Below are 12,564 nucleotides of genomic sequence, written 5' to 3'. Positions count from 1 at the left end.
GGGTAAGCATCTCAAGAACTTATGGGACAAGTCCTTGTCCTCCACCTTCTCACCAAGTGCTTTGAGATCATTGACAAGCACTTGTAACCTATGGAACATCTCCGGCACAATCTCATCCTCCTTCATCTTGAAATTAGCAAACTTCTCCTTGAGGATATATGCCTTGGCACCCTTCACGGCTTGAGTGCCCTCAAATGATTCCTCTAACTTCTTCCATGCTTCATGAGTTCATCTCAATGTTCTTGATTTGCTTAAATGTTCTCTCATTAATAGCATCATGAATGGCACTAAGAGCAATGTCATTGTTTTGGAGAAGCACTTCTTCAGCAGGCGATGGGGTTCTCTAGATCCTCTATCTCAATCTTGGTCTCCACTATCTTCCAAACTTTCCTATTGATTGACTTGATATATGTTATAATCTTAGCCATCCAATAGGGATAGTTTGAGCCATCAAATTGGGGTGGCTTCTTGGTGTTGTTGATTTGAGCAATTTTTTACACCGAAGGTTGTTAAGCCTCAAATCACAGTGACCATGGCTCCGATACCACTTGAAAGGTCCTAATGGCTAGAGGAGGGTGAATAGCCTATTAAAAATTTCTACAACAACACTAAGACAAATGATTAGTCAATAAGATGGCGAAGCAAATTGTGCGCTAGCACTATACTTGGGGTTGCAAGTCACCTACCCAATTCTATTTTCTATGATCTCTAGTATATCATAACAAAGCTATGTCACTAATATCACCTAGGTGATCAACCTAGTGAGAGTAATATAATTAAATGATACACTATCTAGTCTTAACTACCACTAGCTCTATCCAAGTGAATGTATAATGAAATGCAAGAGAGTGGTAGAGAGGTATACCACTGTGGCAAGTGACCAATGAGTGAATACCAATGAATACCAAGGAGACAATCAAGACACAATGATTTTTTTTTCTCTGAGGTTCACTTGCTTGCCGGCAAGCTAGTCCCCGTTGTGGCGATTCACTCATTTGGAGGTTCACGCGCTAATTGGCATCACACGCCAAACCCTCAATAGGGTGCCGCACAACCAACACAAGATGAGGATCACACAAGCCACGAGTAATCCACTAGAGTACCTTTTGGCTCTCCACTAGGGAAAGGTCAAGAACCCCTCACAATCACCACGATCGGAGCCGGAGACAATCACCAACCTCCGCTCGACAATCCTCGCTGCTCCAAGCCATCTAGGTGGCGGCAACTACCAAGAGTAACAAGCCAAACCCGCAGCGAAACACTAATACCAAGTGCCTCTAGATGCAAACACTCAAGCAATGCACTTGGATTCTCTCCCAATCTCACAAAGATGATGAATCAATGATGGAGATGAGTGGGAGGGTTTGGCTAAGCTCACAAGGTTGCTATGTCAATGCAAATGGCCAAGAGAGTGACCTAAAGCCGGCCATGGGACTTAAATAGAGAGCCCCCATGAATAGAGCCTTTGGGCTTGACTATCCACTGAAAATTGGAGCGACCGGAAACGCCGGTCGGATCGACCAGACGCACCCTGATAGCGTCCGGTCAACGGATGGCTGCCACATCATCCCTGGCTTCAAATGCTGAGTGTCCGATCTCAACGGTTAAGTTGTGACCAGACACGCACAACGAGGATGACTGGACGCTGCTACGCCTGAGTCCGATCATTTCCAGTAAGGTTCCAGAGAGGCAAAATCATGACCGGGCGCGTTCGATCACAGGTGACCAGACGCGTCCGATCATAGGTGACCGGACGCGGCTCAGTGTTTGGTCCTCATTGGCTTGTTCTGATGCTTGCGTCAGCGTATGTCATAGCCTGACCGGACGCACCCCCAGCGTGTCCGGTCCTATTTCTTCTTAGCGTTCGGTCAAAGGACCGAGGGCGGCCTTCACTGCGCACCACTAACCTGACGCAGGGTCAGAGTCCGATCACTGCCCAAGGCAGAGTTCGGTCAATACGAAATAGCTCCTTTTGACCCCAAACTTCACCACCCTTGATCAAATGTGCCAACCACCAAGTGTAACACTTCGTGCATGTGTGTTAGCATATTTTCAAGGGTGTTAGCACTCCACTAGATCCTAAATGCATATGCAATAAGTTAGAGCATCTAGTGGCACTTTGATAACCGTATTTTGATACGAGTTTCACCCCTCTTAATAGTACGGCTATCGATCCTAAATGTGATCACACTCGCTAAGTGTCTCGATCACTAAACCGAAAAGCTTCTATCAATTTTATATTTGCCTTGAGCTTTTTGTTTTTCTCTTTCCTCTTTTCCAAGTCCAAGCACTTCATCATCACCATGGCATCACCATCATCATGATCTTCACCGTTGCTTCACCACTTGAAATAATGCTACCTATCTCATGATCACTTAGATGAACTAGGTTAGCACTTAGGGTTTCATCAATTCACCAAAATCAAACAAGGGCTTTCAAGTGGCTAGGGTTCCGGCGAGCCTCTCCCCCAAATTTTGTCCTTGTCCTTTCATAGAAAAAAATTTATTTCTTATGATTTGTGATTTATGATTTGTGCCAAGGAGTAACTGGGGGAGAGACGGGGCGTGCACCGGCAGCTAGGTGAGCGCCGGCGGTAGAGCGCTCGCCGGGTAGCGGGGGCCGGAGCTGGAGTGGCGCTGGAGGTAGAAGAAGAGCTATAGGCGTTGGATCTTCATGTACGGTCGAAAAAAATCATGTGTTGGAACTGGATGAAACACCCGAAAGTCAGGTAGACAGACTCTCCCACAAATGTTGATGGATAGAGTCTCTCTGTAACCTACCATTTGCTTTGTTCCTTGACCAGCTGGTTTCTTCACAGCCTTGATTTGTTGTGTTGTTCCTTGACCTGTGTGTCGAGCTAGGTCGGGGCGATGTAGCGGCATTAACCGCATCGTGTAAAACTCATCTACTCGTTCGCTTCTAAATCGTAAATCGTTTTTTGCTTTTCTAGACACATGCTATGTCTAGATATATAGTAAAAATTATGAATTAAAAACAAAATGACTTATAGTTTAAAACCGAGGAAGAACATTAATACACAAAGAAGCGCAACCCTACAGTATTTTGGATAAATTTAAAACCATTTTGCTTTGTTTTCCAACACATATAATCCATTTTGTTATCGTGTTCCAAAAAAATGAATCTTAATTAGGTGTGTAGCTCTGTCAGCATATTTTATATACATACTTTTTCCTGAAATGATCGTGTGTGTATATAAGTACATGTATTTTCCAAACCACCTGCAGTAATCGTATTAGCAGAGGTTCTTGGTAGTATGTACATGTCACTCTTCTACCTACACTTTGAACACACTGGTAGTCTGGTACACAAGTCACTCTTTTACCACCCCTGCACTTTGAAGACTCTATCTACACTCTTAGGTTGGTGAATTCTTCGTCACTGTCCAATAGCATCCATCTACCGCCACCATGCATGGTCGCCGCTATCACCAAATTCCCCCATGTATGCATGCATGCCGTTCGGTAATAACTTATAAGCTTCTAGATTTCTGACTGCAGCTGCACGCAACTTTTCTCTGAAAACTTTTCGAGATATATATATATATATATATATATATATATATATATATATATATATATATATATATATATATATATATAGGGAGAGGCTATTCAGTAGCCGGCTACAAAATAAGTTATTCTGTAGCCACCTTCATTTACTATAATTTTATACACTAATTTACGATAATGTCAATACATATTTACGATAGTTGGGTTACTATAACACATGGGGATATTTACCATAACGTTATAGTAAACCACTTAGTAAATTAACATAGTAATTATCGTAACTCAAAGCGGCTACAGAATAAGTTATTTTGTAGCCAGCTACAGGATAGTAGTTCTATATATATATATATATACTATCCTGTAGCTGGCTACAGAATAACTTATTCTGTAGCCACTTTGAGTTATGATAATTACTATGTTAATTTACGAGATTATAGTAACTCCTTACTAAGTGGTTTAATATAACGTTATGGTAAATATCTCCATGTGTTATAGTAACCCAACTATCGTAAATATGTATTGACATTATCGTAAATTAGTATATAAAATTATAGTAAATGGAGGTGGCTACAGAATAACTTATTTTGTAGCCGGCTACTGAATAGCCTCTCCATATATATATATATATATATATATATATATATATATATATATATATATATATATATATATATATATATATATATATATATATATATATATATATATATATATATATATATTATATAGACACACACACGTGCATGGGTGCGTGACACACGTGACAGCCCCTGGCATAATAATTTTCGCTTACCTAGGCTAACATGGAGCAGTATAGTAACAAAAAGCTAGGGTAAAGGTATGGAGAAGAAACAAAACCCAGATCGTGCAAGATTTTAACACCACGGATTGACCGCGACAAGGCGATAAAAGTACTCGTCCATGTGGCACGAGCTAGCTAGCAAGCAGCTGACACGAGCCGTGTCCGGTGTCGAAACATCCACAACAATATTTTCAACACCATGAGCAATGCAAAATATGCTCGCTCGCTCAATAAAGCTAGCTAGCAGCAAAACTTGGTGGCCGGCATTCACATCTCCTTTTTGGCCACCCTCTCTCCATGATATATCTCTATAAAACAGCTGGAGGGGCCAAAGGGCCCTGCCTTTTTCCCAACTATTTTCCTCTTGTCACGACACGAGAGAGAACGATTTCCATACAAATTAACAGCACAGCGAAAAGCTAATAATAAGGATTCTTTAGATCCTGTTTGGATCCACTGGTGCTAATAGCTAAAAAGGTACTAACTATTAGCTAGCTAATCATCAGTAGAGGTTGTTTGAATCTACTAGTGCTAATAGTTAAGTAGTTAACTAGCTAATAGCTAAAAAGCTACTGACTATTAGTACTAATAGTTAACTAGCTAGTAGCTAAAAGGCTACTAGGTAATCATTCGAAGAGGCTGGTTATTTTGGATCCAACTGCTAATAGGTGGTTGAATGAACTATTAGCACCTGTCAGCACCCTTTCATCAACTAATGAACTAATTGTTAGCATCTACACTTGCTAATAGTAATCAAGTTTGGAGGCCTGTGTTTGGATTTGTGCATGCTAACTATTACTAATGGGTCCAAACGAGTCTATATAAATCCTCACGGTAGTTAACAATTAATGCACCACACGAGCTAGCACTAGAAATGACAAATGAGATGAAATGATATCACACCTCACGGCACTAGAAAAACCACCCGGTTTGTAATAATAAATATAGCAAGCTATATACACTACCGGAATCCTCAAATTTGTCAGAGTGTTTTTATATTTGCCGAGTATATTTCCTCAGGCACTCGGCGAACAAGTTTTTTTTGCCGAGTGTTACGCTAAAAACACTCGGCAAAAAAAACACTCGGCAATATGGGGTTTGCCGAGTGTAAAAAAAACACTCGGTAAATAGGGTGTTTACCGAGTGTTAAAAAAACACTCGGCAAAGAAATAATTTTTTTCTGAAAACAAAGGAGAAGAAAAAAAAATGAAAAAAAAAACACTTTGCCGAGTGCTCAGATCCAGAACACTCGTCAAACAAATTTTACTAATAAATCTGTCACGCGCCCCGCGCCTCCTCTCTACAAATCCGCCGCACGCCGTCTCTCCAAATCCGTCGCGTGCCCTCTCCCAAAATCCGTCGCGCGCCCCCCCAAATCCGCCGCGCGCCCCACCTCCCTCTCTCCGTGCGTGGTGGTGGCCTCCTCTCCCGAGCGCGCCGCCCGCAGCCCTCCTCTCCCGGCGCGGCGGCGCCCTCCCCCTCCCTGTCCTGGCGCGGCGGCGCCCTGCCCTCTCCCTCTCCCAGCGCCCCCTCGCCGGATCCAGCGCCCCGCCCCCAAATCCACGCGCGCTCCGCCCCCAAATCCGCCGCGCGCCCCGCCTCCCTCTCTCCGTGCGTGGTGGCGGCCCTTCTCTCCCGAGCGCGCCGCGCGCGGCCCTCCTCTCCCGGCGCGGCGGCGCCCTCCCCCCTCCCTCTTCCGGCGCGGTGGCGCCCTGCCCCCTCCCTCTCCCAGCTTGGCGGCGCCCTGCCCTCTCCCTCTCCCAGCGCCCCCTCGCCGGATCCAGCTCTTTCCATCCTTCCCCGGCGGCGTGGCGGCGCGGATCCGGTGCCCCCTCCTTCCCCGGCGGCGTGGCGGCGCGGATCCGGCGCCCCCTCCTTCCCCGGCAGCGTGGCGGCGGGGATCCCGCGCGGCGGGGGTGCGGCGTGGTGGCGGCGGCGTGGATGGTGGTGGCGGTGGTGGTAGTTCGATAGTGGTGTCGGCGTGCCTTTTTATTTTTTTTTTTGGAAAAAAGTTTGCCGAATGTTTTTTTTTTTTTTGCACTCGGCAACTTCTTTACCGAGTGCCCGACATAAAACACTCGGCAAACTAGCGTTTGCCGTAAACAAGTTTGCCAAGTGTAACGCTCGGCAAAGAGTGTTTTTGGTAGTGATAGCTTAGTTACAAATGGTAGATGCATGGACAATAATGTATATATATGTTCTCTACTAGCTAACTACCACGCTGTCCTTTAATTTGCAATGTCTTTTTTCCCTCCGTTTTCTTTGTGCTTACATACAGATGGACCACACTGCACTGCACACCTCGAGCGAGCTCAAGCCTCAAGCTCAGCTCAGTTTGGAGTCTGGACCGACATACATCAGCAACAGCTCCTATCTGTCTGGCCATGGATGTATATATGTCTCCCTAGGGTTTATTCACGCACGTACGTACGTGTGTACGTACACGTGTGCGTGCGAGCGTGCAATACGTACGTACGGCGGCCATGCACTACGGGAGCACGACGCACTAGCTAGCTAGGGCACGCACGCACGCACGCAAGCATACACATGCAAGCATGTTGCTGGTCGAGTAGTTAGTGGTGCGGCATGCATGCATAGACCATGGATGTCGGGGCTAGCTGTTGGTCGGCAACTAGATCGACTAGACGTTGTTCATCGTCAAGTCCGCGTGCAACGCCGACACCGACCTCGCCAGGCTCCACAGGTCGCCGTCGACGGCGGCGGCGCTAGCATGCTCGACGTCGAAGAAGGCGGTCATGTTCTTGGACGCGTCGGAGAGGCCGTTGAGCTCGTACGCGGTGAGCCGGTCCAGCACGTCCCAGTCGGCGATCTCTGATGCGTCAGCGGCGCCGTACTCGCACGCCCCCGGTGGGCTCGGCAGCAGCCCGCCGGCGCCGGCGTGCTCGAGGGGCGGGAGCTTCATTAACTTCCCGTAGAGGCCGCCGACGCCGGCAGGACAAGCGGCGGTCGTGGTAGTAGCTGCAGCAACGTGGTGGTGGTGGTCCAGCAGCGCCGGCTTGGTGTCCGGCTGCTTGCCGCCGCCGCCCATGTACTGCAGGATGTGGTCGAGCGCGTCGTCGCTGGCCGAGTGCTGCAGCATCGCCTGCGCCTGCTGCTTGTTGGAGTAGTCGCTGACGGTCACCGACGAGCAGTGGCTTGGGCTGCTGTCCATGGGCGCCGCCGCGGCCGCCATCTTGGACGCCGCGTGGTTTCCTGCTGCTGTCGTCACGCCGGCGCCGCTGCTCTGGCCGTGGTGCACGAGGTTCTTCTTCTTGAACACCCTGCAGATCACCCACCCTTCCTGCTCCTGCGCCGCTTGCTCTGCCGCTGCGCCACGGATCTGCATGCACCAAGTTCACCAATCGATCAGCAAACATACTATGAAGAAGAAAGCAAGACATATAAAGTCACTACTACAATTATGAAGGAAGTTGCTATATTCGAGCCTTCCTGGTGGCTGAACTTTCAGGCCAAGATCTTAAACAACCAACTAGTACAATCGTAGAACAAAATCATGAGACGCCAATTCACAATTTCTTCTATAGTTAAACAATAACAAAATTACTATAGTCTGAACATCGGGAAAAAAAAAAGCACCTAACATAGTAACATATACAGTGAAGTATTAATTCTCAGCATGCATGCAATTAGTTATCTGTCTAGATTATTACTGACAAATATATCTTCATGATGCTGCATGGTAAATTTGTTTTCCTTATAGGGTTAAAAGGTTGGAATTCTGAAGCATCCAAAGCTGGATGGTCCATTTCTGCAAAAGGAGTTAGCTAGCTAGCTGCATGCTGCTCCAATATAATCCCGGTGGTACCACTACCACACTACCTAAATAAGCAGATAATAGCCTAGCTAGAACCACATGCGAGATATCGAGCCAGCTCAAAAGCTGCCTGCCTGCCCTCTCCTTGATCGGTCCTCGTCAGGGTTGACCTCCGGGAAAGAAAAGACACTGGTACACAGAACATAGAGTACAGACACTTGTCGGTCGTATGCCCGTTGTCCACGCATATCTCTATCTCTATCTTGTTTGGCCGTGGCCGTTCGTTAGAGATAGAGCACTGGAGCAGCAGAGCAGTCGCCGTAGGTAGCATGCAGAGCAGGCAGGTCAGCAGGGGCAGGTGGTACAGCAGCAATCCGTGTTTCTGTACGTCTTATGCGTCCTGCACTCCTGATGCTGTCCCGGCCGGGGCCGGCGGTCGGCGTGCGGTGGTGGTACAGGTACGGTACGCCCGCGTGTGGTTGGCTCGCCGGCCGCGTGCGTGCATACATGGGGCAGGCGTGTCGTCGTCGTCTGATCTTGCTGGTGGCGCGGGGATCGGGTTGTGTGTGCGTGGCCAGGCCACAGCCGCGCCCAACCCAACCACCCCGAGGCCAGGCCAGGCTGCAGCGGGCCGGCCGGCCGGCTACCTAAAGCTAATGGCTGGTCGTTCCTTGAAACGTACACTGCAGCAGCACGAACCTACCCAACCTAGCGTAGTCCGTCCGTCCCCTTTCCTATGCTGTGGTGACGACGACGACAGCGAGAGTGAAAGCAACACTCCCACTCGCGGGGGCGGGACATGGCTGCCCCATTTCCAACAACCAACCAATGAGCTTGGCAGCGCCATGGATCGCGACCTCAGCTACAGCAGTCACGCGCGCGCGCGCACACACACACTAGTCGTCGTCTTTCTCTTTCTCTCTAGCTACAACTACTAGCTACTACGCGTACGATCGAGAAGAAGCAAGCCTGCTTCTTCGTCGTCGCCGTGGCCGTCGCCGTCGTCGTGGTCACATGAACAGTTGCATGCAAGCTCGTACGTACGTACGTACACTCGTACAGGGACTAGCTACCTGCTATATAGTAGTAGTACAAAGAGAGTGGTACGTACTGCGGTAGGAAGAGCAGGCGGCGACGAGGTGTAGTAGGGGTGATCGGCGGCGGCACCGGCGGCGGCGTCGAGCGCCGCCTCGAGGCGGTACTCGTGCATGATCCAGTCGGACTTCTGCCCGTGCGGTGCGCGGCCCTGGTAGAAGACGAGCGTCTTGCGCATGCCGATGCGGCGGGCGCCCGAGGCGTAGATGGCCTTGTCGCGGCCGGTGGCCTTCCAGAACCCCGCGGCGGTGGCGCGGTTCGTGCGCGTCCCCGTCGGGTACTTCTTGTCCTTGTGGCTGAAGAAGTACCAGTCGTTCTGGGGGCCAGAACCGATGCGGCACTTCTCTGCACACAGAATCGGAGAGATGTCCATCGTCAGCACAGACAGACAGCAGGCGGCGACCAGCTGCAAGCCTATGCATTGCGCATGCAATGAGACACGCACGCACGCACCTTGGATGTCCCATGGCTCGAGCTTGTTGAGGTCGACGTCGCGGATGACGTCCAGGTCGATGCGCTCCGACGCCACCTTCTTCTTCAGGTAGTAGGTCAGCAGCTCCTCCTCCGTCGGGTGGAACCGGAACCCCGGCGGTACCACCGACTGCCCGTTCACCGAGATGCTCATGATCGATCGATCGGCCAAGCAGCTAGGCAAAGGAAGAAGAAGAAGGGTCTGTCTGCTCTCTGCTGTATGTAGTATCAGAGTACGATTCAGACGTCGACTACCGCCATTCTTTGATATACAGATCGAAGGGGTCGATGGAAAAAGGAGGAGAGGAGCTAGCAGTAGTAGGCAAAGGGAATGAAAGATCGGTGATGTGATTATATTCAGCCGGAGCCGGAGCCGGAGCCGGAAGCCGGTGACGGGGGAAAGCCGGGTACAAGGAAACAAGCTACAATGGAGGTGGTTATATATAGCTCCCGCTGACACCGTCTAGTGGGATTAGTTTCGCCAGACTAGGGAAGTGCCACCAACCATGAGAGAGAGAGCAACCAAAGCTGTGGGACCCCGGCCGGCCAGCCATGGAAGAGAGAGAGAGAGAGAGAGAGAGAGAGAGAGAGAGAGGGAGGGAGAGGGAGGAGGGAGCATGAAAGAAACGGAACAAGGAGAGGGAGGCCCGGCCTCCCGGCAGCGAGCGCGGAAGAGGAGCGGCGAAAGGCGAGCGGTCGCCATCGGCAGCCGTGACGCACGACCTTAAAAATCTCTGGGAAAAGCACTCCTGACGCCCCCGGCCGGGCCGGGGTGAAATCTGCCCATGTCGGGCGCACAACAAAACCACCGCGGCAATGGCAACCACCACACACCACCACTGCTGCTGCTGCAGTAACAACATCGTCCATACCATTGGTGGCATTGGCAACAGCAACGGAAAGGGATATGCTGTGCTACCTCTTTCTTCCAGCTGGCCTACCTGTAGTTCCGGCTGTTTCAACTTTCAACTTTCAAGGTCTTTCAAAAAAAAAAACTTTCAACTTTCAAGGCTACGGTTGATGATTTTGTAACATAAGGCCCGGTTCCAAACTCCTAAAATTTTTTAGGAGCTAAAAGTTTTAGGAGCTTTTATAAAGCTATCTAAACCTCCTAAAAAAGTGTTTGGTTTCATCTTCTAAAACTGACTAAAAGTAATAAATGTACTAGCAAATAGACCATACAGCCCTCCTCTTTAGAAGCTTTTAGTGGGTAGGGCAATAAAGGAGGGGTAGTAGAGGTCCATGATGGACTTTAGGAGCTTTTAGGAGAGGGTGGAGCTCCTAAAGTTTTTAGCCCCTCCTAAAGTTTTTAGAAGATTTTAGGAGGAGGTGTTTGGTTCTTTAGATAAATTCTATTTAGATTTTAGCTCCTAAAACTTTTAGAAAGGATAACCAAACACGGCCGAAGTAGCGAAGCAAGAAACAAGAGAGTGTGTGAATGAATATTAAAACCAGCTTCGGTTGCACTTGCAGCTAGCTGCTTCTGCTTGTTGCTGCTGGAGAGAGAGTTTTTTGACTTATTGTACTTTGATGGACAAAAAGATTATAAGAAAAGGGTTTATTATATATTATATAGTACTGGTTTTGGTTGCATTGCACTTTGATGGACAAAAAGATATATAGTACTGGTACGAACTAGTAGTCAACAATAGTTTTTTGACTTATTGTTCAGGAAAACGATAAAAACGTATTTCTCTCACGCGCATATGCATGTTTTTGTTGCCGCGGTTAGTTCAGTTGTAGTGTTCATCACTTAAATCTTTTTGTGCAAATTTGTCTCCCCCATCTCTCTTTTTTCCATGATGTATGTGCAAAAGAGCGCAACGAAATCGATGGGCCGGCGGGGACTCCATCGATCAATCAATAAAAGAAATAAAGTATCCTTGACCGTAATCGCCCCCAGATTAGTCATCACACGTGAGAACAACAGGTGCTGACTTTTAACTTCCAATTATTGTCTAGTTAATAGATCCGCCAATTAATTGTGACTAAAAAAACATAGGGACATTGATCTTTGTTGCAGTGACATTTCGTGATGCACGGTTTTTATTGTTTGCAAGTTGTTGTGCTTACGTTTATTGCTTTATGGAAAATGGGAAAGATCCAACTACTTGATAATTGGGGAAACACTTGTTCATTTAGACTTTTTTTAGCCAGGAAGGCAAGAAGCCTAGCTGCTTAAGGTCTCGTTCGGGTGGGTGGTTATTGGGGAATCATTCCCAGCCGAACGGTTTCTTCGAAAATTTGTATAGCGTCGGAACCGTTCCAGGCATGGAACGGCCCGTTCCGGAAGAAACGGAGCCTAATTAATTACTATATGGATTCAATCCGCATCGTTGCCATGCTTCCATGCATACCTGACCTAGTATTATATATCTCCAAGCTAACACCAATAGTCCATATATAAATAAACAGGTGGCTGCAGCAATTCTTTTGACAAATTGGTCTGGTTGCCGTACGTGCATTTATGCTTATTAGATACTCCCTCTATATTAAAAAAATGAAGTCGTTTTAGACCAGGCTTGGGTCAAACATTGAGAATATAAATCATGAATAACTTTTAAGTTGCTGAGTTTGAAAATGTGAAAACCATATGAATAGATTTGTCTTGAAAAATACTTTCACAAAAATTTACATGTATCACTTTTTGATAAATATATTTATAAAAATAAGTAGTCAAAGTTATATTTTGGAGACCGTGTCGTTGTTCAAAACGATTTCATTTTTTAGTATAGAGGGAGTATGACTCGGTACTACTTTACATTGTCTTTCTTAAATGTTATACATGCATCATTGGTTTCTTGTGTATCACAGATTTATTAAACATCACGATGTATGATAGTAGTAGTACTCATTTTTTATATTATCGAAAATGGAAACTTGCTTGTATT

General features: G+C 47.5%; 2 protein-coding genes across 2 annotated transcripts; both read right to left on the bottom strand.

Annotated features, from left to right (window-relative positions):
- Positions 1-5,610: 5,610 nt before the first annotated feature.
- LOC136523315 (uncharacterized) lies at positions 5,611-6,126 on the bottom strand. The gene has a single exon (XM_066517035.1). The coding sequence runs from the start codon at positions 6,124-6,126 to the stop codon at positions 5,611-5,613; it is 516 nt and encodes a 171-aa protein (XP_066373132.1).
- A 379-nt stretch (positions 6,127-6,505) lies between these two features.
- Positions 6,506-10,191, bottom strand: LOC136521337 (NAC domain-containing protein 43-like). Its single transcript, XM_066515067.1, has 3 exons — positions 9,656-10,191; positions 9,219-9,547; positions 6,506-7,672 (listed from the first exon to the last, which is right to left on the bottom strand). The coding sequence occupies exons 1-3, from the start codon at positions 9,825-9,827 to the stop codon at positions 6,974-6,976; spliced, it is 1,200 nt and encodes a 399-aa protein (XP_066371164.1). The 5' UTR covers positions 9,828-10,191; the 3' UTR covers positions 6,506-6,973.
- Between the last annotated feature and the right edge of the window lie 2,373 nt (positions 10,192-12,564).

This window comes from Miscanthus floridulus, chromosome 18 (assembly GCF_019320115.1).
Source record: "Miscanthus floridulus cultivar M001 chromosome 18, ASM1932011v1, whole genome shotgun sequence".
Lineage (NCBI taxonomy): Eukaryota > Viridiplantae > Streptophyta > Magnoliopsida > Poales > Poaceae > Miscanthus > Miscanthus floridulus.
This window is presented reverse-complemented; position numbering and strand designations above follow the sequence as displayed.

What these genes read in the sequence shown, in the direction of transcription:
- LOC136523315 (XM_066517035.1), bottom strand. Translation starts at nt 6,126, where the DNA reads ATGGAAAGAGCTGGATCCGGCGAGGGGGCGCTGGGAGAGGGAGAGGGC.
- LOC136521337 (XM_066515067.1), bottom strand. Translation starts at nt 9,827, where the DNA reads ATGAGCATCTCGGTGAACGGGCAGTCGGTGGTACCGCCGGGGTTCCGG. An exon ending in CGAGCCATGGGACATCCAAG is followed by an intron (nt 9,548 to 9,655) that starts GTGCGTGCGTGC and finishes TTCTGTGTGCAG; the next exon opens with AGAAGTGCCGCATCGGTTCT. An exon ending in CGCCTGCTCTTCCTACCGCA is followed by an intron (nt 7,673 to 9,218) that starts GTACGTACCACT and finishes TGGTGCATGCAG; the next exon opens with ATCCGTGGCGCAGCGGCAGA.